Here is a 21,962-nt window from a genome sequence, read left to right as displayed (position 1 = left end):
CTTTAATAATTCGTACTTTAATAATTCACTTTAATAATTCATACTTTAATAATTCACTTTAATAATTCAAAAATCTATTATAAATAGAATTCAATAGGTTTCATTATTTCATAGAAACTTGAAAATATTTTTCTCTAAACTCTCTCAATCGATTTACATATATATATTTACTCCGTATTATTTCAAGATATTATTAGTATACATAAAATATTATGACGGAGTGCTGTCCGAGTGATTTTGAAATTGTTTTTCGAGTAGAATAGGATTAAGGAAATTATGGGTTATAGCTATGGAGGTGATTGAGTATGGTTCATGGGTATGCTCGCGAGGTCAATATAGTGTTTATCATTTACGTTGCGTCTACGTACCTTTCCTGCAATATTGAATCTCAATATTGATACGTGAGTACTCATAATTTAACTTTTACATACTAATAGTGTATCCCTGACTAGTGCTCGAGTATTTAGGATTATGCATGCTTGTACTTTTGATATTGCCCTTAGACAGGTTAGGTTGAATCTTGAATTAGTTATACTTGCGGTTGAGATAAGGTATAAGATATGCATGTCCTTGGAAAGCTAGCGAAAAATTAAGAACTTTTCCTTTAGATAACGAATGGTTTCGATGAACGGATTAGAAGTTATATTCAATTGAATTTTTGATATTTTTATTAAAAATGATTATTATTATCGTCGTTTTTATCGTCGTTCTAGTTTTTTCTTATTATTATCATTATTATTATCTTTATCAATAAAAGGGATTTATCATTAAAAATTGTTAATTTTTTTATTATTACTATCGTTATTATTGTTAAAGTTATAATTAGTATTATTATTATTATCCAATTATTATTATTATTATTATTATTATTATTATTAGTATTATTATTATTATTATTATCATTATTAATATATATATCATTATTTAAAAATGGTTATTTTTATTGTTATTATTATTATTACTATATTATCATTAAGATAATTATTAGTATTATCGTTAATAATGTTATAGTAACTATCATTATTAATATTAGTGTAATTAAAACAAATATTTGTAACACCTAATTATTTTGATTACTATTATTATCATTATTATGGACACGATATAAAAGACAATTAAAAGCTATTAAACGAAACGATTAGGAAATAATGAGTAAGAGTATCATGATGAAATTAAAATATTATAAGATATTGATTTAGATAAAATTATCGTTCTTATTATTTTTATCATTACTATTATTATTAAAAGTATCGTTAGTATTAAAACTATCATTTTAACAAAAATTATCATTTTAATAGAAATGTCATTGTTACTATAAAATATCATTATTATTATTATTTTAAATAGAATTATTATTTTAAAGATAATATTAAAAAAATTATCGTAAATATTAAAGTTATCATAATTAGAATTATCGTTTTATCATAATGTCATCTTAGTAATTATAAATATTGATATTTTTATAATAATAATTATTATTACAAAATAATACAACTTTTACTTACTATCATTATAGATATTATTTTATCAAATAAATATGTGATACAAACATATTTTATTACGTGTAATAACTTACTTTAATAATACCTATCATATTATCTTTATGATATTAAATAAACCCTATAAATTTTATTACTTAATATATATAAAAGTATATTTTATTATATAAATTTAATATAAAATTTTATTTATTAATAAATAAATTATATTATTTACTCTAATAAATCTTTTAAAAATATTTAAAAATATAAAAGGACGATATTTAAACTATATATTAATCATGTATAGATTTTTGAAAATTATTTTGAGTCAAATTTACTTTTGTTGACTTTTGCATATTAGTCTCGAGCATTAGGATTGTGGTACATTATGACTTGACCTAATTTGTTAGACAAATATTGACCAACACATTAATATATATAATTAATTTTGGTTCATGAATCCGAGGCCAACCTTGCACTTGCTCAATGACGTTATATGTATTTTTACTACGAAATACAGTATGGTGAGTTTCATTGATCCCCTTTTACTCGTTACATTTTTGGGGCTGAGAATACATGCAAATGCTTTAGTAACTGTTTTACAATAATTATATGTGTGAGTTTCATTTTCCTTTTTACCCTTTATATTTTTGGGACTGAGAATACATGCGCTTTTATAAATGTTTGACGAAATAGACACAAGTAATTGAAACTACATTCTATGGTTGAATTATCGAAATCGAATATGCCCCTTTTTATTAAGTCTGGTAATCTAAGAATTAGGGATCAGACACCCTAATTGACGCGAATCCTAAAGATAGATCTATTGGGCCTAACAAACCCCATCCAAAGTACCGGATGCTTTAGTAATTCGAAATTTATATCATGTCCGAAGGAGGATCCCGGAATGATGGGGATATTCTTATATGCATATTGTTAATGTCGGTTACCAGGTGTTCAATCCATATGAATGATTATTTTTGTCTCTATGCATGGGACGTATATTTATGAGAACTGGAAATGAAATTCTTGTGGTCTATTAAAATGATGGAAATGAATGATTATGATAAACTAATGAACTCACCAACCTTTTGGTTGACACTTTAAAGCATGTTTATTCTCAGGTATAAAAGAAATCTTCCGCTGTGCATTTGCTTGTTTTAAAGATATTACTTGGAGTATTTCATGGCATATTTCGAAGAACGTTGCATTCGAGTCATTGAGTTCATCAAAGATTACTATTAAGTTAATTTATAATTGGATAGTGGATATTATGAAATGGTATGCATGCCTGTCAATTTTCGATGTAAAGAAAGTTTATCTTTTAAAAACGAATGCAATGTTTGTAATATGTATCATATAGAGGTCAAATACCTCGCGATGTAATCAACTATTGTGAATCGTTTATAATGTATATGAACGGGTCCTTTCAGTTGGTATCAGAGCGGTGGACTTAGCGAACCAGGTCTGCATTAGTGTGTCTAACTGATAAGTCGTTAGGATGCATTAGTGAGTTTGGACTTCGACCGTGTCTGCATGTCAAAAGTTTTGCTTATCATTTCTAGTCGGAAATCATCTGCTTATCATCCTTAGAAAATTACCTGCTTATCATTATTAGTCTAGACACGTCTTGCTACATTAATTACATGAGTAGTGTATAGACAAAATTCATATCTTTGCGTATCTGCTAAATCATATCTTATCGTATCTATTACTGTAAACTTTGCCTGACATATTCCGTAAATTCCTCCGTAATCTACGAAATCTTTTGATCTATATACATATATGGATATCCTATGTAAATAGAATACCACCCGATAGCCGGAAAATCATTTTATATCGAAAAATCCTTTATCCAATCGTACGAAATGGAAGTTGTCATCAGTTCAAGTCACTCGGATTCTGAAATGGAATCTCACTCAAGCACCGAAAGCAGTGTGACCGGAATGGATCAACCAATCAGTCATCATCTATTCTGGATGAATTGGGGATGAGTTCGTAGTCTCCTCAATCATTGGAGACAAGAAGAAGGCGATCCTTTCCATCCACCACATTGCCCTCTTGACGAAGAACCTGAAGCACTTACCGGCGAACCTGTCCGAAACACCATTTTCTCTCTCATTTCCAGAGTATCTCATCACGATTATATACTCCATCAAATTCTAGATTTTATTTATCCGCTCGTCCGAACCGACAACCACTCCGGTGTAATAGAAGAAGTCAACGAGCTTCGCGCTCGGGTAGTGGCTTTGGAGAATATGGTGCAGAGATTACAAACACCAGCAGCAGCACCAGCAGCATAACCAGTACCACCATCATCAACGCCAACAGTACCATTACCACCTCCAACCACAACCACGTCGTAAACCTCAACTTCACAATCTGTCCCACGAGCATCAACGTCATACGCACCATGGATACCAAGGAGTACCAACAATAATAACTGGCGAAGTATTAATTCATAACTTCATTGGAGAAACATTCCGCGGCGATTATGTAATCTCTAAAGTTTTAGAGATTATCTAATCTAGCCCTAACCATAAATCAGTTAAGCAAACCAAAATGATAGAAGGAAGAGTAGAAACCCTGACAAAAATGGTGTGTGATTAATAAGCTAAACTTGTTTTACCAACAGCATCAACAGTATCGTCAGCGTCATTAGCATCGTCAGTACAGTCAACATAAGAATCAAGAACACCTATAATATCACAAACTCCGTCAGTTCAAGAATCACTGTGGACATCACTACAAATCAATAACGCGTATATTGCATCAACGAGTTACGAAGAGTTAACTCATTCCCTCTGAAGAAATTATATGTATATTTTATATATATATATATATATATTTTGAAATAAAAATAAATCTTTCCATGCTAAGCTATTGTGTGTGAATCTTAACTACTCGGTTAATTCATATTACAAATATGTAATAATGTACGTCCTTCGCCCGCAACTTAACCATCGTTAACTACAATCTCTGTTTTAATTCAATAAATTCCATCTCATAATAAATCAAGTATATTATTCAAATATATGTTTGATTTTACACTTTCATCATCGATGTACTCGAAACTTTTCAAATAACATCATTCGTACTTTGCGAAATTCACAAGAATTCCATGAACCGAACATCATACATCAACAAATAACGAAGTATTGATTAATAATTTCAATATCATTAAAGAAATACTCCGTAAAAGTTATGTAATTTTTTAAAGCCTTTAGGGATTATTCAATTGTAGTTTCAACCGTAAATCAAATGAGTTTAATTTAACATTAACTCATTAAATCTATATTACATCTAAAGAAAATATACATATATATATTTTCATAAAGACTGTAATAAAATTCTTTTGTACAAAATATTAATTGTGAAATTTTTTTAATGGGTAGGTAATACCCGAGAGATATATAAATTCACAATTAATATGTTACATTCTTCGAATCTGATTCAGCAAATCATCCATTATACTCCCTACTTTCACAAAAATATACATTCTTTTATAGAAATCAAAACAACCATACTCATTCAAAATTTAATTACATATTTTGATTTTGAAATCTCAGAATTCAACTCGAGATATGACCAAAATCATCACTCTTAGATCGTTACATCTTTCACAAGCTATACTTTGACTTCAAAACTGTGTTAGAACATCATATGTATATTAACGATTACAATCTGTGTTCAAAACCCTTCGAAATTCCTGAAGACACTTCAAATAATGAAAAATTGAGATGATGATCCAACCACATATTAACCACAGTCTTGCATCTGAAAAGCTCTCGAAATCAGAGTCATTATTTAACACGTATTCATGTCAGACCCTTTGGCATTTATTAGCAAAAATAACTTTGCGATTCCTTTTCAAATTAGTCAGTTTTGTCACAGCTCCAACAAGTCAACTTCGACTTTTTAGTTGAAACAGTCTTATTATAATCTTGATATAGACGTTGCCCTTTCGTCATCGTGACCGGAGAACCTTTTATGTCTCACCACATTAGAAATGAACTTACCAACAACTTCACTGATCTTTGACTTTCTGAGTCATTATATTTATCGAAACCCCATCATTTACTCATCCGCATCTTGTAACAAGAATTGTCATGCCAATTACTGGGAATCAGCAATCAGTATTTTGAAATCTTGCAGCATGTCTCCGCCAAAGGTTATAGGTGTATATATAACGTCTATCTCCTAGACTTATATACTTTGAATGTGAAGTTTCTGAAAAACACCCTAAACTGCGAACTAGTTCTCCAATGTTTGGAAAATGCTGATGAAGCAGCAAAAACTGTAAACGACCTTAACAGTCAAAAGTTTGATAATAAAGGATAGTGTGTTGGAAAAGCTCAGAAAAAGATAAGGTTTGGAACTGGAAAACGGATTAAGCAAACCATGAAGGAGGCTATGGACAAATCACAAAGACTAAACCTGCCTTCAAAGAATCCAAATGATTCAGTGTCTGCTGAAATTATTATCAAATACCTTTCTCCTGACTCTAAACTCTTGTGAATAATATTCTTCATAATTTTCTGATCTTAGATATTCTAAGATATCATCATATCTTTCATTATAAATATCTTCAATGTTTCTGAAGATATCTTCATAACTATTGTTATTCGAAATCATTTATCTCTTTGCGCTATCTGTGTTACATCATAAAAGAAACTATTTTAATTTCTAAATTCTGAAAAATTCGAATTTAAAATATGTATACTATTGAAGTAGTGTTGGGAACTGAAGCATGAGTTAGTATAATATAATGACACTTGATCAACGTGATTATATTACAGTAAGTCATGCTGAGTTTTTAAATGGAACGTGATGATTCACAGATCATAACATCATCATGTGCCATGTTACACGACTCTTGTATTCTATTTAACCTCTAAAATATTAAGAAAATATTTCTTGATGATTCGGTCTTTTCCAGGGTATTCTGGTAATTTAACAAATCAAGACCATGCCATTACCATTTCCTTCTTAGAACATTAACAATGTTCATTCTGAAATTTATATCTACGAATTATGGACCATTACAAGCGATGCTTAATTGTAAAAAGAAGAAACGAAAGGACAAAGCTCCAAAATAGAAATCGGAGTATAAATCGCAGCAAATAGGAGGGAGTATTAACTGTGGATGACAATGATTATAGAAGACAGAAGCACGGACTTTGAAGTATAAGGGAAGATATAAAACCCAACAACAACCCAGAAATAACAAACCATATATATCGATGCATATAGCAATATAAAGACACGGGAGAACTAAAAACACAATAAAACCAAGAGTATAGTAGAAGTAAATAGATTCTTCTGGCGGTAGATGAAAAAGAAGAATGACAGATATGAAAGTTAGGAGTATATCAAGAATCAGAACTGGATGGAGCATATTAGCGAGTGCTATAAAGTATGAATTGAGGGAGAAAGAATAAAAGGTGTGAGTTGTGGAAATAAGGAAACGAAGGGGGTGGATATATAGTAAAATATCCGACAGAGAAATCAAAACAGATTATCGCATTTAATCAAAGCAGATCCTAAGTTCCTTAATTACCGAAGAACCAAATCTTATTACGAAGATTTTCTCTAAATTCCTTGAATTCCGAAAATCAACCGTGACTATGTCATTGGTTAAAAAGAACGTGCATTTACTCATTTCATTCTTTTGTGATAACTTCACTCGTACTCTTCACAAAAATCAAATTGCTTTATCTATATTACTTGATGATAATAAAACTCTAAATTCCAACGCGTATACGTCATGAAAACATACTTATTGTCAGCCATGACCATCCCATTCAAATTTCGGGACGAAATTTCTTTAACGGGTAGGTACTGTGACAACCCGGAAATTTTCAACCAAATTTAAACTTTATCTTTATATTATTCCGACACGATAAGCAAAGTTTGTTAAGTTAAATCTCAAGAATTTTAAATTATGTTCATACATTCATTATAACCTCGACCAAATTCCGACGATTCACGAACCGTTATATATAAATAAATATGTATATATATGTATATATATATATATATTATTACTTGAGAATATTAATAAAGTATTAAACGTATAATACTTTACATGAACGTATTTGTTTCAATATGTTTATCGATGGAATTAGAAGATAATATCAAATGATTGATTTATCAGATACATTGTGATATGATTACGGGTCTATGTTATGAGGTCCACTGTGATTTAAGAAATCTATTCTTTTTGACAACATTCGGAAAATGGTAAAGTGATTTATAAGTAAGAACGTGGAGTGTAAATAACTTAGATGTTGGATATCGACAAGTTAAGTAACTCGACATTTTTTATTAAAATAATTTCATACATTTATTTAACCTTTGAACTTTATCGCATGCTTCACCAACAGACTGTAATTTAAAAACTTGAAATCTATTATGAATATATATGATTCTACTTTTCTAAAACGTTTTATGATATAACGATTTCCATTATTTTAACCTTTAAACAAAATGATTCTTAAATATATTTAGTTTTGGAAAACAAAATTATCATATTTATTTGATTTAGTTTCAAACGTACAAAAATGTTTTCAGTTTAAAAAGAACTTTATTATTAAAACGTATATAACTTTTATAAATATCTAGAACCACTTTTGACAACTCATTACTTAACTTGTATGATAAAGATAATAATATTTATATTTTATTTTATTAAATATATATAACGATTTAAATTAATATTATATATATATTTATACGCGTATTATACATACATAGTTTTATACTTTTACTATACTTAAACTTTACCTTTACTTTATTTTTACTTTACTTTAACTTTAATAATTCACTTTAATAATTCATACTTTAATAATTCACTTTAATAATTCATACTTTAATAATTCATACTTTAATAATTCACTTTAATAATTCATATTTTAATAATTCACTTTAATAATTCAAAAATCTATTATAAATAGAATTCAATAGGTTTCATTATTTCATAGAAACTTGAAAATATTTTTCTCTAAACTCTCTCAATCGATTTACATATATATATTTACTCCGTATTATTTCAAGATATTATTAGTATACATAAAATATTATGACGGATTGCTGTCCGAGTGATTTCGAAATTGTTTTTCGAGTAGAATAGGATTAAGGAAATTATGGGTTATAGCTATGGAGGTGATTGAGTATGGTTCATGGGTATGCTCGCGAGGTCAATATAGTGTTTATCATTTACGTTGCGTCTACGTACCTTTCCTGCAATATTGAATCTCAATATTGATACGTGAGTACTCATAATTTAACTTTTACATACTAATAGTGTATCCCTGACTAATGCTCGAGTATTTAGGATTATGCATGCTTGTACTTTTGATATTGCCCTTAGACAGGTTAGGTTGAATCTTGAATTAGTTACACTTGCGGTTGAAATAAGGTATAAGATATGCATGTCCTTGGAAAGCTAGCGAAAAATTAAGAACTTTTCCTTTAGATATCGAATGGTTTCGATGAACGGATTAGAAGTTATAATCAATTGAATTTTCGATATTTTTATTAAAAATGATTATTATTATCGTCGTTTTTATCGTCGTTCTAGTTTTATCTTATTATTATCATTATTATTATCTTTATCAATAAAAGGGATTTATCATTAAAAATTATTAATTTTTTTATTATTACTATCGTTATTATTGTTAAAGTTATAATTAGTATTATTATTATTATCCAATTATTATTATTATTATTATTATTATTATTATTATTATTAGTATTATTATTATCATTATTAATATATATATCATTATTTAAAAATGGTTATTTTTATTGTTATTATTATTATTACTATATTATCATTAAGATAATTATTAGTATTATCGTTAATAATGTTATAGTAACTATCATTATTAATATTAGTGTAATTAAAACAAATATTTGTAACACCTAATTATTTTGATTACTATTATTATCATTATTATGGACACGATATAAAAGACGATTAAAAGCTATTAAACGAAACGATTAGGAAATAATGAGTAAGAGTATCATGATGAAATTAAAATATTATAAGATATTGATTTAGATAAAATTATCGTTCTTATTATTTTTATCATTACTATTATTATTAAAAGTATCGTTAGTATTAAAACTATCATTTTAATAGAAATGTCATTGTTACTATAAAATATCATTATTATTATTATTTTAAATAGAATTATTATTTTAAAGATAATATTAAAAAAATTATCGTAAATATTAAAGTTATCATAATTAGAATTATCGTTTTATCATAATGTCATCTTAGTAATTATAAATATTGATATTTTTATAATAATAATTATTATTACAAAATAATACAACTTTTACTTACTATCATTATAGATATTATTTTATCAAATAAATATGTGATACAAACATATTTTATTACGTGTAATAACTTACTTTAATAATACCTATCATATTATCTTTATGATATTAAATAAACCCTATAAATTTTATTACTTAATATATATAAAAGTATATTTTATTATATAAATTTAATATAAAATTTTATTTATTAATAAATAAATTATATTATTTACTCTAATAAATCTTTTAAAAATATTTAAAAATATAAAAGGACGATATTTAAACTATATATTAATCATGTATAGATTTTTGAAAATTATTTTGAGTCAAATTTACTTTTGTTGACTTTTGCATATTAGTCTCGAGCATTAGGATTGTGGTACATTATGACTTGACCTAATTTGTTAGACAAATATTGACCAACACATAAATATATATAATTAATTTAGGTTCGTGAATCCGAGGCCAACCTTGCACTTGCTCAATGACGTTATATGTATTTTTACTACGAAATACAGTATGGTGAGTTTCATTGATCCCCTTTTACTCTTTACATTTTTGGGGCTGAGAATACATGCAAATGCTTTAGTAACTGTTTTACAATAATTATATGCGTGAGTTTCATTTGCCTTTTTACCCTTTATATTTTTGGGACTGAGAATACATGCGCTTTTATAAATGTTTGACGAAATAGACACAAGTAATTGAAACTACATTCTATGGTTGAATTATCGAAATCGAATATGCCCCTTTTTATTAAGTCTGGTAATCTAAGAATTAGGGAACAGACACCCTAATTGACGCGAATCCTAAAGATAGATCTATTGGGCCTAACAAACCCCATCCAAAGTACCGGATGCTTTAGTACTTCGAAATTTATATCATGTCAAGGAGGATCCCGGAATGATGGGAATATTCTTATATGCATATTGTTAATGTCGGTTACCAGGTGTTCAATCCATATGAATGATTATTTTTGTCTCTATGCGTGGGACGTATATTTATGAGAACTGGAAATGAAATTCTTGTGGTCTATTAAAATGATGGAAATGAATGATTATGATAAACTAATGAACTCACCAACCTTTTGGTTGACACTTTAAAGCATGTTTATTCTCAGGTATAAAAGAAATCTTCCGCTGTGCATTTGCTTGTTTTAAAGATATTACTTGGAGTATTTCATGGCATATTTCGAAGAAAGTTGCATTCGAGTCATTGAGTTCATCAAAGATTACTATTAAGTTAATTTATAATTGGATAGTGGATATTATGAAATGGTATGCATGCCTGTCAATTTTCGATGTAAAGAAAGTTTGTCTTTTAAAAACGAATGCAATGTTTATAATATGTATCATATAGAGGTCAAATACCTCGCGATGTAATCAACTATTGTGAATCGTTTATAATGTATATGAACGGGTCCTTTCACGTCTAAACCTCAACCTTAAGTCTCACACGACTTGACGCCAATCACGACACATTCATATACACGTATACGCACGCATTCGAATATACCCATATATATATATATATATATATATATATATATATATATATATATATATATATATATATATATATATATATATATATATATATATATATATATATATATATATATATATATACACATATACATATATGCACTCACACCTAACTAACACTTTAGTTCATTTAATCACATAACGAGTAAGTTATAAGCGTACTATTGATTAAGTACGTACCTTTAGACGTGCACGGGAAAACAGGGTGTTACAGTTATAATGCTCAAGTGCTCAACACAATAGATAATATAAATAACAATATTCGAACAATACAATTATAAAAATAACACTTTTATTCGAACGATACAATAATAAAAATAACAACACTCTTATTCGAACAATACAATTATAATTAATACATTTCGAGCTTCGGCATGGCCATCACCCAATAATGTATTAAGACTAAAGTATATCAAGCTTCGGCATTGCCATCACCCGTTATACTTTAGTCGTCAAATGACCCAAATGTGTTATCTTGTTGAGCACGTTGAGGATGGTGCCTTCGATCGTAGTCTTCAAAAGCGGGGTCATCAACTAGAGAAAGGTAAGTTTGTTGGTAACCCGATACATTCATTTCGGTTTGGTCCATATCAAACGGTTCATAGTCACCTTCATCCACTTCGTTTAGTTCATTGTTGGAATTCTCTTCGGTTGTTGTAGGTGATAATCCCGCTAAATTTTCTTCATACTCTATACATTCTTCAATGTCGTTATATAACGGACCTTCTAATGAAGTTTGATCTTGTATCCTATCTACCCCATCCAAATAATCTTTCAAACATACACATACTTTCACGGCTTGGGGGGTAAGTCTTGACCTTCTTTCCGATATAATTCGACCACTCAAAGAAAAGGCCGATTCGGAAGCTATGGTTGAAGCTTGAACGGTAAATAAGTCACGAGCCATAATGCTTAATATTGGATGTGTCTTGTTTTGTTTCCCACTGAAATGTCCCGTTCATATTGATTATAAACGTTCCATATTAATTGATTTCGTTGCGAGGTTTTGACCTCTATATGAGACGTTTTTCAAAGACTGCATTCGTTTTTAAAACAAACCATAACCTTTATTTTATCGACAAGGTTAAAAAGACACCACCTAGATTATCCAGAAATGATAATCTAAAAATATCACACTTACACGCTACCAATACATATTGGTTTACAATATTAATATGTTACAACAAAATAAATCTCGGATGCAGTTTTTAAACAATATTATACAAGCATGCTGACTCCAAATCTTGTCCATATATTAGCATGCAACAGCGGAATCTCTTAATAATCACCTGAGAATAAACATGCTTTAAACGTCAACAAAAATGTTGGTGAGTTATAGGTTTAACCTATATATTTATCAAATCGTAATAATAGACCACGAGATTTCATATTTCAATACACATCCCATACATAGAGATAAAAATCATTCATATGGTTTGAACACCTGGTAACCGACATTAACAAGATGCATATAAGAATATCCCCTATCATTCCGGGACATCCATCGGACATGATAAAACAACATCGAAGTACTAAAGCATCCGCTACAACGGATGGGGTTTGTTGGCCCCAATAGATCTATCTTTAGGATTCGCGTCAATTAGTAGACTGGTTTACTAATTCTTAGGTTACCAAGTAAAAGGGGCATATTCGGCTTCGATCGTTCAACCATAGAAAGTAGTTTCATGTACTTGTGTCTATTTTGTAAAACATTTATAAAGCTGCATGTATTCTCATCCCAAAAATATTAGATTTTAAAAGTGGGACTATAACTCACTTTCACAGATTTTTACTTCGTCGGGAAGTAAGACTTGGCCACTGGTCGATTCACGAACCTATAACAAATATGTACATATATATCAAAATATGCTCAAAATATAATTACAACATTTTTAATACATTTTGATGTTTTAAGTTTATTAAGTCAGCTGTCCTCGTTAGTAACCTACGACTAGTTGTCCAAAGTTAGATGTACAGAAATAAATCGATATATATTATCTTGAATCAATCCACGACCCAGTGTATACACGTCTCAGGCTAAATCACAACTCAAAGTATATATATTTTTGGAATCAACCTCAACCCTGTATAGCTAACTCAAAGTATATGCATCCAATTATAATGGACTTTGTGGGGTTAAAATGGTAAAAAAAAAAAAAAAAAACTCAAAAAACTGCAAAAAAAAGGCTGAAACTGCAAAAAAAAAAAAAAAAAGGAAAAAAACGGCTATTTTTTTGAAAAACCGGATCGGATCCGGATCCGGATCGGATAAAATCCGATTTATATCCGGAAAAAATCCGGTTCTCTTGAAAATCTGGATCCGGTTGGAACCGGATCGGATCTCGGATCCGGATCCAGATTTCGCTGTGTCCGGTTCTGGTTCTGTCCGGTTCCGGATCGGGTCACCGGATCGGATCTGGATCCGGTTTTTTTGCCCATCTATAGATACATCTACTAATGTCATGATAAATTCAATCTGAAATATGCATTAACGATGATTCGCGAACTTATGAAAGTAAAGTTCATTTCACATGTAGTCTAAAAATGATTTGTAATTACATGGAAGTAAAGATTTGATCATCATTATATAAATATCATTGAATTGAATATATACATTTGTTTGTATAAAAAATATTATAAAAATCTAAAAATGGCAGCCGTTATATTATTCCCGATATGGAAGACTTTATAGCACGAATCCGACCTACGACTTCTCTAACAGATTCTTTAGACGATTCCAGCCTGAAAGATAGAGAATTCATATCACCATCAAAATTTCAAGAGCTACATAATTGGATACATACCCTTAAAAATCACTTATACGAACTATACATACCTTGTCCTACTCGGACTTCAGCTGTTCTTTAAGATGCCTTTACTCCTCACGTTGAGACCTCAATTCTCTCATCTCAACTTCATATTAATTAGATTGTGGAACTTGGTTTTCCCTATCCCTATAAAATGTGAAGGTTTAATATCATGTAGTTACGTATATGCAAACGTTATGAATAAGAACTCGAGTATGGATAAGTATGCACCTCGGAGTTAAACCTCGGTAAAACCTATCTTAACATGTGTAGATTATATGTCCATCAACCACTCAAGTCTGGCTAAATGGATATGATCTGCCCTATAACCTCAATATGTAACTTACCCTGCAAGAACAAAAATTTAAACAGACATGTCGAAAGTAGCAACTACTAAAACATGTAAAATGTTACATTGTTCTGTAAAATTTCTTTGTTTCTAAATCATTGATTCCAAAAAATGAGCGATATTGTTTGAAGGGCTGGATGGTTATGGGTTTGATCAGAGTTATCATCCATTTATTTGGATTAATTCTGTTAAGGGATATCAATCATATTCTATTAGCTCATGGGTAAAACAGGGCCAACTCAAATATATTATATGTTGGCTCATGGGTCAAGGTTTATAAATCATATTGTGTTGGCTCATGAGTCAACTAAAATATATATCTTGCGTAATGGATCAAAATGTCAATCTGATCTTCATACAACACATTTACAATCGAGCTAAATACATAAGGATGGGTAACACGAGATACCTTTAGGGACCAAACATACTATTATTTGCACTTACTGCCCGCTAGTAATTCATCGAATCTTCAACGCCGTATATTAGTGTCATTGGTTCCTAAACAGCAAATTTCAACTAAAATAATAAATTTGACTATTAAAAACAATACACACATGTATACACAAAATCGAATAGAAAACAAACATATGTTTGATAGGCAACAAAACAAGTTCTTCACCACACAATTAGTTGTGTCCATTTCATCATTATCATTAGCAACAATATCCTTAACACAAATTGGGTTGTAACTATTAATTAAATATTTAAAATAAAATATAAGATAAAAATACCTGATTACCTTTCGGAACCCTTTTGGGGTTTCTCAACAAACTTGATTGGATTGCTGCTATCCACAAAATCAATCTGACCAGTCTTTGGATGACAAAAGATGATAAGAGAAACCGACTTCCACATCCATTTACCTTTAGCTCAATAAAATGATAAACTCATATCCCGAAATATGTCCTGACTTTCTTGCTCCAATCCCTAATGCATGGATCATCCTGGGGATAGCAAACATTATGCAGAACCCTAGAGTTCTTTGTAGTAAAATAATATTTGTTTTTTTCTACTTTTTGTTCATCCTATTAGACTAATAGATTATTTTTTGAGGTGATCACGAAAAAAACTCAGTGTTTGGAAAGGCAACGTAAAGTCTATGTATACCAAGATATTTGAACTTACCTATCTATCTGGTCCATTGTTGTAGCCATGATCAAACGAAATTAAAGCCAAGTGAGATATTGTGTATGAAGATTAGTTTCTTTCAAGAATACACACTGGAACCCAGGATTCAATTTTAGAGATCTCTTCAGTAGAAGCCCTTATCCACGAACTATGCCTCTGTATGTAAGCTTTGGTGATCTCATATTAAATTGTCTGCATAGCTGCAATTGGTAATCGGAAAAAAAATTAGACACATAAGTTGAAACAACACCACTATTCAATTTCACACGCAAAAAGTAATCCAAGTTAAAACTGCCACAACAACTGAAAAACACAGGAAAAAATTGCATAGCAGAAAAGGAATCCAAAAACCGATCTAAACCGGTCTTGTTCAGTTTTGAAATTTGTTTGGTAACTGGATGATAGAAGACCAATTCGAGATGGTCAATCTCCCAAGAATAAAAGACTAAGAAGAGACTCTTTGGTTAAACCAAATACTTTTTCATTCATCATAATCTTAATACAAAACAAGTTACATATTTATAGTACTCATCCTACGGTACGGTTACAAGTAACTTCAAATAACTGCCACTAGCCTAAAATAACAATTAAGGGAAATGGTTGAATTCTAGAAACATGCTGACCCATTATTGTGCACGTACCACTAATGCTAATTAACTACTAAACTTAATTAAATTGAAACTACCAAGTAACTAGTGTGAGTGCATGTAAGTTGATGTAGATCATGGTCTCAGTTTACGCACGTACAACCGAATTATGTAACTTGCAATTAGCTTGACTTCCTCAAACAAAACGTGTGGAATGATGATGTGGATTTTCTTGTTATTCCATGCTCGTATCAATACCCACCGGTTGAAAATCAACCTTGTCCTCAAGGTTGGAGAGATCTTCCATGGCGGTTTTGGGGACGGTCGTAAGAACATGCACCCATGCTCAATTAATGAACATTGCTTGTCTTCGAACCACAATTGGGACATTCCTATTGTTGTAGTCAAGGCTAGAGACTTTTTCTCCTTTTGTTTTGTCCAGCCAAATGGAAAAATGTGTATCTCCTTGAACTTCGAATCAAATTTCAAAGTAGACCACATGAATGGTTTTTCATGGACCTGTTTAAGTGAATCAACCTCAACGGATGGCAAGTCACCAACACGGTCCTGTTGTGAAAATTCAGACATGGAAACAGCTTGCATGCATGGTTGGTTAGTTTGAATGTTGACGTCGAGGTTGGGTTCGGTGACATCGAGTGTGGGTTCGGTGATATCGAATGTGGGTTCGGTGACATCGAGGGTGGTTTCGGTGTCGTATTCGGAGGCGGTGGAGTCGGTGTTTAGTGGTTCGGTGTCTTCTTCGTCAAGAGTGGCGGTCTGGTGTGAGATTTCGGTGTCGTCAAGAAGATACTTAGCCATATTATGTGCTAAGTCTGTCCCCGGATTACACCTAATCATGGTAGCAGCCAAACGGGCCATTGCGACTTGGAGTCGGGGCCCGACAGGTCGGTGACGTATGGCATCCCATTGTTCATTTATGGCATCCCATGATTCATTGAGGGAGGGACTCAATGAAAGCACCATTGATACAGTTTCTTCGAGTCAACCGCGAACTCCAAAGATAGAGGCCGATTCGAGATGGCTAATCTCCAAAGAATATAGACTTGTGGAAAAGAGACTTTGGCTTAACCCAAATAATTCATTCATTCATCATAATCTTAATACAAAACAAGTTACATATTTATAGTACTCATTCTACGGTACGGTTACAAGTAACTTCAAATAACTGCCACTAGCCTAAAATAACAATTAAGGGAAATGGTTGAATTCTAGAAACATGCTGACCCATTATTGTGCACGTACCACTAATGCTAATTAACTACTAAACTTAATTAAATTGAAACTACCAAGTAACTAGTGTGAGTGCATGTAAGTTGGTGTAGATCATGGTCTCAGTTTACTCACGTACAACCGAATTATGTAACTTGCAATTAGCTTGACTTCCTCAAACAAAACGTGTGGAATGATGATGTGGATTTTCTTGTTATTCCATGCTCGTATCACTGGACCATAAACCAAATAATAAATTGGAGTTTTATGGCTTGCAAAATTAAAGTATATATAATGATAACATTTAAGTTTGAAAGCCAAAACTGGTTTGATTCCAGACCATATTAAACCTAATCAAAGACGATTGCTAAATAATCCTGGACAGAGAAGCCGCGAGATTGGTTTTAAAAAACTGTAAGACTGAAAAGCGAACTAAATATAGTGTACCAGTTCTGTTCAGTTCTTCAGTTTTGTTGTTCTACGTCAATTTTGCAAGCTTTCAGTCAATATACCTGCAAATGAAGGTGCTGCTTCTTTTGATTTAAAAGCTTCACATGCCTAAGATAGATCAGTTATTGCATTAGCCATGTATCGGAGTAGATTCGACCCTTCAAGAACAACACCAAAACTTTAATGATTTAATGAATGAAGATATAAGAAAATATATCTATCGTCAAATAGCGCAACTGGAAATTCGTAAGATGATGCATCAACTAAACATTCATTAAGTTTTTGAATTTTTAATATTTTAAAAAAATATAATTTCCCTATTAGATAGTCTTAGTACGCTTCATAAAACATCAGAATACCAAATTCATTATCAGCACACAATCTAATAGGGATGTCACTTGACACCTAGATTCGCATTTATTTTATTTAATCTCAGACCATAATACATTATAATATTGACAAAGTTAACTTTAGGAGCTTGTATAAATTGATGTCTGCAAGCCACAAGATGTTATAAAGGAACTAATGACATCTCGAAAGAAATTGTACCTTTGATTCAAAAGGCGATATAGTATTCTGGATTCGTTCTTGACACTTCATCAAGAGAGTGACTTGAACTTTTTTTGTCTACCACCTATTAAAAGAATCATAGGAAACTTAATGGATAAGGTAATAGCATAATAGAAAATTAATAATCTACCAAACACGATAAATGTTGATAGCAATACGCTCTAAATTATAGAAGAGCGAACAATGAATTGGTTTATGTACTTAAAATATTTCAAAGGTTGATTAATCAGTGCACATTACCTGTATAATGTTTCCTATAGGATGTTTATGTGCCCCTTCTTAGGGACATTAACTACTGATTACGCTTAATTAAATATCAGAACCGAAATTTTACAATAAAAAGATAGTTTCGATCGGTCGTTGATCCGCTGTCCAGTAATTTTTTTAAACCCTAATGTAACTAAAAATAAATCCAAAAAACGCTTTCTATCGCACATTTTAGAAATCAAATATTGAACAAACCCTAAATCTTAAATCAAAAGATACAGAAAATAGATAGAATACCTAACAAAGGCTACTGTTTGTTGATATCGATTGAACATGTGCGAACCCTAATGCTTCATGAAACTGATTCGATCGGTGTTGCATCAGAAAATAATTGAATCGATCGATTCAAGATGTACGAATCCTAGATCCACATGCTTCGTCAATTCTCTATTATTGTTCGGATATTTCCTGGTACTGGTTTTTTGTTAGATTGTGAATGTGAATTATGGAATCAGTAAGTCAGGACTCAGGACCCCGTATTTTTTTATTTTGATTGGAAGAGTGATGGACATTTTTGTCAATAAACAATAGAAAATGATGAGAGCGACAATTGTTGAGGGATCAATAAAATCAATGGTTATTATTAAAAGATGAGAGTTAATCTAATGGTCCTCTTTTTGCCATGTCAAAACTTTTAAAGGTTGATTAGCTAAAACTGACTTTATTATTATATATAATATAGATATAGATATAGATATAGATATAGATAATCACTACAAATCAGACATCCAAACCCTAACAAAAATTATTAATATTAATATTAAAATAAATTTGTTAAAAGCATTCTACATATATATAAACCTCAGTAGCTAGAAGCAATCTAGTACACTCCTCAGCACTAAGCAAAAAGTCACCATAGATTTGCCAAAAATTCTTGTCATGATCAAATGCATATAAAAGAAGAGACACGCTATTCTTAGGTCCCAATGTCTGGGAAAGAAATTTATCACGTGAGATGAATAGCCATAAAGGTAACACAAATAAAGTTGCTTTCATCATAACAACTTCAACTCGGAAAATTGAGAGGACGACATATAAACACAAAAAGTACCTCTGGATTTGTTGAGTTAATAATATCGAATATTGGATGTCCAGCTGGTATTATGTCTGGAAAGAACATCCACAGGGTATTTTGACTTATAGTTAACATCAACTCCAACGGTATCTCCATTACTACCTTAAAATCAAGCGTAAAACAACGTTATTACTCATCTTCATTTATTTATAATAAAGAATCAATATAGATGACCAACATGTATTCATATAAATGCAAAATGACTCACCTTAGCACGACAAAAAGGTTCAATATCTTCCGAGGCATAAACACCGAAACCATTCTGACCTTCCAAAATTCCATTCCATAGGCTCTCATACTTCTAACAAATCCCATTTTAAAAAATTCAGGATCAGTTGCTCCAACTGTTTTGTGAAAAGTAACTAATACGGTAAGTTACAATCACTAACTCAACTAATAACCACATGTCAACAAACTAATACACAACAACAAAAACTAGTAACATAAACCCTAACATAAATAGGACCTTAGAAGCAGGTGTATCTTCTGGCTGAAATAGAGTTTAAAAAGATGAATTAATGGTCTCCGGTGTGTCAAAAGCTGCTCTAGCTTTAATTCCCCCAATTCTCTTAGTAGCGTTACATTTCTAAGTCAAATTAGGTGTCGTTGTAGTCAATCTTCTTCAATTTCTTCCCTACCTGCTTTAAATTAAACGTTATTATTGTAAAAGATAGATATAGATATACATGCATATAATATAGATACATGACGATGTAGATGGAGAGAAATAGGGCTAGAACCTGATAATCTTTGATGAAGCAATTAATTGATTGCAAAAAAGAACTCAGGAAACCATTATATTATGCACGCACCAGATAACCCAAAATCAAAGAAAGACTTTATTTCACAAAATAATCTATAACAAACTCTTGCCAAAATTACGGAACAAATGAACTCTCACCACTACGAATTACAATTGCTCACAAAATATGAACAATTTCTACAAAACAACTCAGACATTGAAACCCTAATTTTGGACAGAAAACAAACCGGAGCTAGAGAGAAAATTGAATCAGTGTTGAATGAATGAAGTAGTAGTCAACGGGAGTATATATATATTTAGGGTTTAGAAACCCAGAACTAACATAAAAACCCATGAACTCTTAATCTTTCACTTTAGCCACAACAACTTCAATCTTAAACTCCAAACTTCATAAGTTTCAACCAGCACTCCAGAATTTCAATAATGACCCAACAGCCCTTTAACTTATCAAATAAAACCTTGCACAATAACAAACAAAGCTAGTTAATCAACTAAATAACTAGTCAATGATAAAATTGTTTAAATATAACCTTTTAACACCCTCCCTTAATCTTATCATTGAAAACATCAAGCATTTTCAACTGCTCATACAAATACATATGTTGAACTTGTAACGACCCATCCTAATCCATAAGAACGAATACAATAATATATGATTACATCGCGAGGTACTTGACCTCTATATGATACATTTTACAAACATTGCATTCTTTTTTTTTAAGATAAACTTTCATTACATCGAAAGTTGACGGCATGCATACCATTTCATAATACATCCAACTATAGTTGACTTAATAATAATCTTGATGAATTCAACGACTCGAATGCAACGTCTTTTGAAATATGTCATGAATGACTCCAAGTAATATCTCTAAAATGAGCAAATGCACAGCGAAAGATTTCTTTCAAACCTGAAAATAAACATGCTTTCAAGTGTCAACCAAAAGGTTGGTGAGTTCATTAGTTTATCATAAATATTCATTTTCATCATTTTAATAGACCACAAGATTTTCATTTTCATTTCTCATAAATATACGTCACATGCATAGAGACAAAAATCATTCATATGGATTGAACACCTGGTAACCGACATTAACAAGATGCATATAAGAATATCCCCTATCATTTCGGGACATCCATCGGACATGATAAAACAACATCGAAGTACTAAAGCATCCGCTACAACGGATGGGGTTTGTTAGGCCCAATAGATCTATCTTTAGGATTCGCGTCAATTATTAGATCGGTTTACTAATTCTTAGACTACCAAGCAAAAGGGGCATATCCGGCTTCGATCATTCAACCATATAATGTAGTTTCGATTACTTGTGTCTATTTCGTAAAACATTTATAAAAGCGCATGTATTCTCAGTCCCAAAA

General features: G+C 30.9%; 1 protein-coding gene and 1 pseudogene across 1 annotated transcript; both read right to left on the bottom strand.

Annotated features, from left to right (window-relative positions):
- LOC139854369 (protein PLASTID TRANSCRIPTIONALLY ACTIVE 14-like) overlaps positions 1-21,181 on the bottom strand; it is a 46,307-nt pseudogene extending 25,126 nt beyond the window's left edge.
- LOC139855751 (uncharacterized) lies at positions 13,891-19,443 on the bottom strand. Its single transcript, XM_071845001.1, has 9 exons — positions 18,982-19,443; positions 18,457-18,541; positions 17,905-18,065; positions 16,384-17,690; positions 15,638-15,840; positions 15,252-15,456; positions 14,395-15,010; positions 14,193-14,310; positions 13,891-14,098 (listed from the first exon to the last, which is right to left on the bottom strand). The coding sequence occupies exons 4-5, from the start codon at positions 17,209-17,211 to the stop codon at positions 15,778-15,780; spliced, it is 891 nt and encodes a 296-aa protein (XP_071701102.1). The 5' UTR covers positions 17,212-17,690; positions 17,905-18,065; positions 18,457-18,541; positions 18,982-19,443; the 3' UTR covers positions 13,891-14,098; positions 14,193-14,310; positions 14,395-15,010; positions 15,252-15,456; positions 15,638-15,777.
- Positions 21,182-21,962: the final 781 nt, after the last annotated feature.

The sequence above is a fragment of the Rutidosis leptorrhynchoides genome, chromosome 6, assembly GCF_046630445.1.
Source record: "Rutidosis leptorrhynchoides isolate AG116_Rl617_1_P2 chromosome 6, CSIRO_AGI_Rlap_v1, whole genome shotgun sequence".
Taxonomy (NCBI): domain Eukaryota; kingdom Viridiplantae; phylum Streptophyta; class Magnoliopsida; order Asterales; family Asteraceae; genus Rutidosis; species Rutidosis leptorrhynchoides.
This window is presented reverse-complemented; position numbering and strand designations above follow the sequence as displayed.

Bases quoted from the DNA above. Each gene is read 5' to 3' on its own strand.
- LOC139855751 (XM_071845001.1), bottom strand. From the start codon at position 17,211: ATGGTGCTTTCATTGAGTCCCTCCCTCAATGAATCATGGGATGCCATA. The intron at 15,841-16,383 runs GTGCGTAAACTG...TACCAATTGCAG, and splicing joins GTTACATAATTCGGTTGTAC to CTATGCAGACAATTTAATAT.